The 1,470-nt window shown below is 63.1% G+C and overlaps 1 protein-coding gene across 1 annotated transcript; it reads right to left on the bottom strand.

Annotated features, from left to right (window-relative positions):
- Window positions 1–11: 11 nt before the first annotated feature.
- EMIHUDRAFT_257496 (hypothetical protein) lies at window positions 12–794 on the bottom strand (the record flags this gene model as incomplete). Its single annotated transcript, XM_005763589.1, has 1 exon — window positions 12–794. One exon carries the CDS (start codon window positions 792–794, stop codon window positions 12–14), a length of 783 nt encoding a protein of 260 aa, XP_005763646.1.
- Window positions 795–1,470: the final 676 nt, after the last annotated feature.

Genomic DNA, 1,470 nt, shown 5'->3' on the forward strand with positions numbered 1-1,470 from the left:
CCCGGATTCATCTATCCCGTGGGCCTCGGTACATTCATCATAACTGATCGCTTCCTCAGGCGGCCGTGCCCTCCGCCGCCTGGCCGCTCCGGCGCCGCGTCGCTGTTTCCTGCAGAAGGCGCCTCGTCCTGCTCTTGCAGCCGCCGACGCTTTGCGGGCCGCGCAGAAGGGAAACGGAAGGACGGGTACAGCAACAGATCCCACACCTCGTCGCGGCACGGCTTGCTGCACTGCCACCGCATCTTCGACCCGTGGCACTCGAAGACCCAGGCGAAGCCCTCGCGGAGGTGCATCCCGTCCACGTTCGAGGTGAAGGTGAAGGCGTGCCCGCTCGAGAAGAGGCAGTCCTGCCACGCCCGCAGCGTGCGGTAGCCGGCGGTGCGGCGCGCCTCTTGCGCGTCGTTGAAAAAGGAGCACATGAAGGCGTGAAAGGAGGCTGGGTCGAGGCGCAGCGTCTCGGCCGAAGCCAGCGCCTCATACAGAGGACCAGCGTAGTCGCTGTCGCCATCGTCGCCGCTGCTGCCTCCGACTCGCGCCGCGGATTCCTCACCTGTCGAGCTGTAGGTGCGGTACGTGCTCATGCCGCAGCCAACAGACATGCCCGCCCCGGTGGCGCAGAGCATGAAGTCAGCCTGCAGTAGGAGCCGTGCAGCGGACTCGCACCGGTCCTCACGCAGGCCGTCGAGGAGCGTTGAGTCGGCCTCTGCGAGAGCGGTCAGCTCGGCGGCCTCTAGCGCGACCGAGCTCGCGGCGGCGGCGGAGGCGTGGGCGCCAGCCCACGGCTCCGCGGCCATATGTGCACCCGTATGTACCGAGGCCCGGGTTTCATATCGGAGGGCGCCTGGGTCTAAATGTAGTGCGGTGTGAAGTGTTTATGTACTGCATCTTTAGTGCACTTTAGCGCGAATTTAGTGCGAATTTAGCGCAACTTTAGTGCAAATTTAGCGCAAATTTAGTGCAAATTTAGTGCAAATTTAGTGCAAATTTAGTGCGACTTTACATCCAGATTTAGCGAGGTTTAGTGCGTGCGTCTTTAGTCCAGCCGCGCAGTAGGATCCAGCCGCAGCCCCTCGCTGGGCCTCCCTCCCCCTGTCCCCCTGCAGTCCCCTGCCCACTCGCAAAAGTTCCCCGTCCCGTCCCCAACCGAACGAAGGTAAAACCAGCTGAATATCAACCTCCGGTGCTTTCCGGGTTGCTTCTCCGGGCCCGCCGAGCGGCAAAACGATTGCCGGGAAGCGGGGCGTGAACATAACGACTTTACTGCGATGGCAGAGCAGACGATGGTGGCGCTCGTCTGGTTGCAAGCCCAGGAAGCCCGTCGACGATGCGCATGATCTCCTCGCGGGGCCGCTCGCCGACGACGATCTTGTCGAGGAGGACCTGGTAGACGGCGTTGTTGATCGCAGCGAGGGCGCGCTTGTCCACGTTCGAGACGGAGACGAACCGGTTGAGCTCGGCGTCGTCCACCAG

The sequence above is a fragment of the Emiliania huxleyi genome (assembly GCF_000372725.1).
Source record: "Emiliania huxleyi CCMP1516 unplaced genomic scaffold EMIHUscaffold_6274, whole genome shotgun sequence".
NCBI lineage: Eukaryota > Haptophyta > Isochrysidales > Noelaerhabdaceae > Emiliania > Emiliania huxleyi.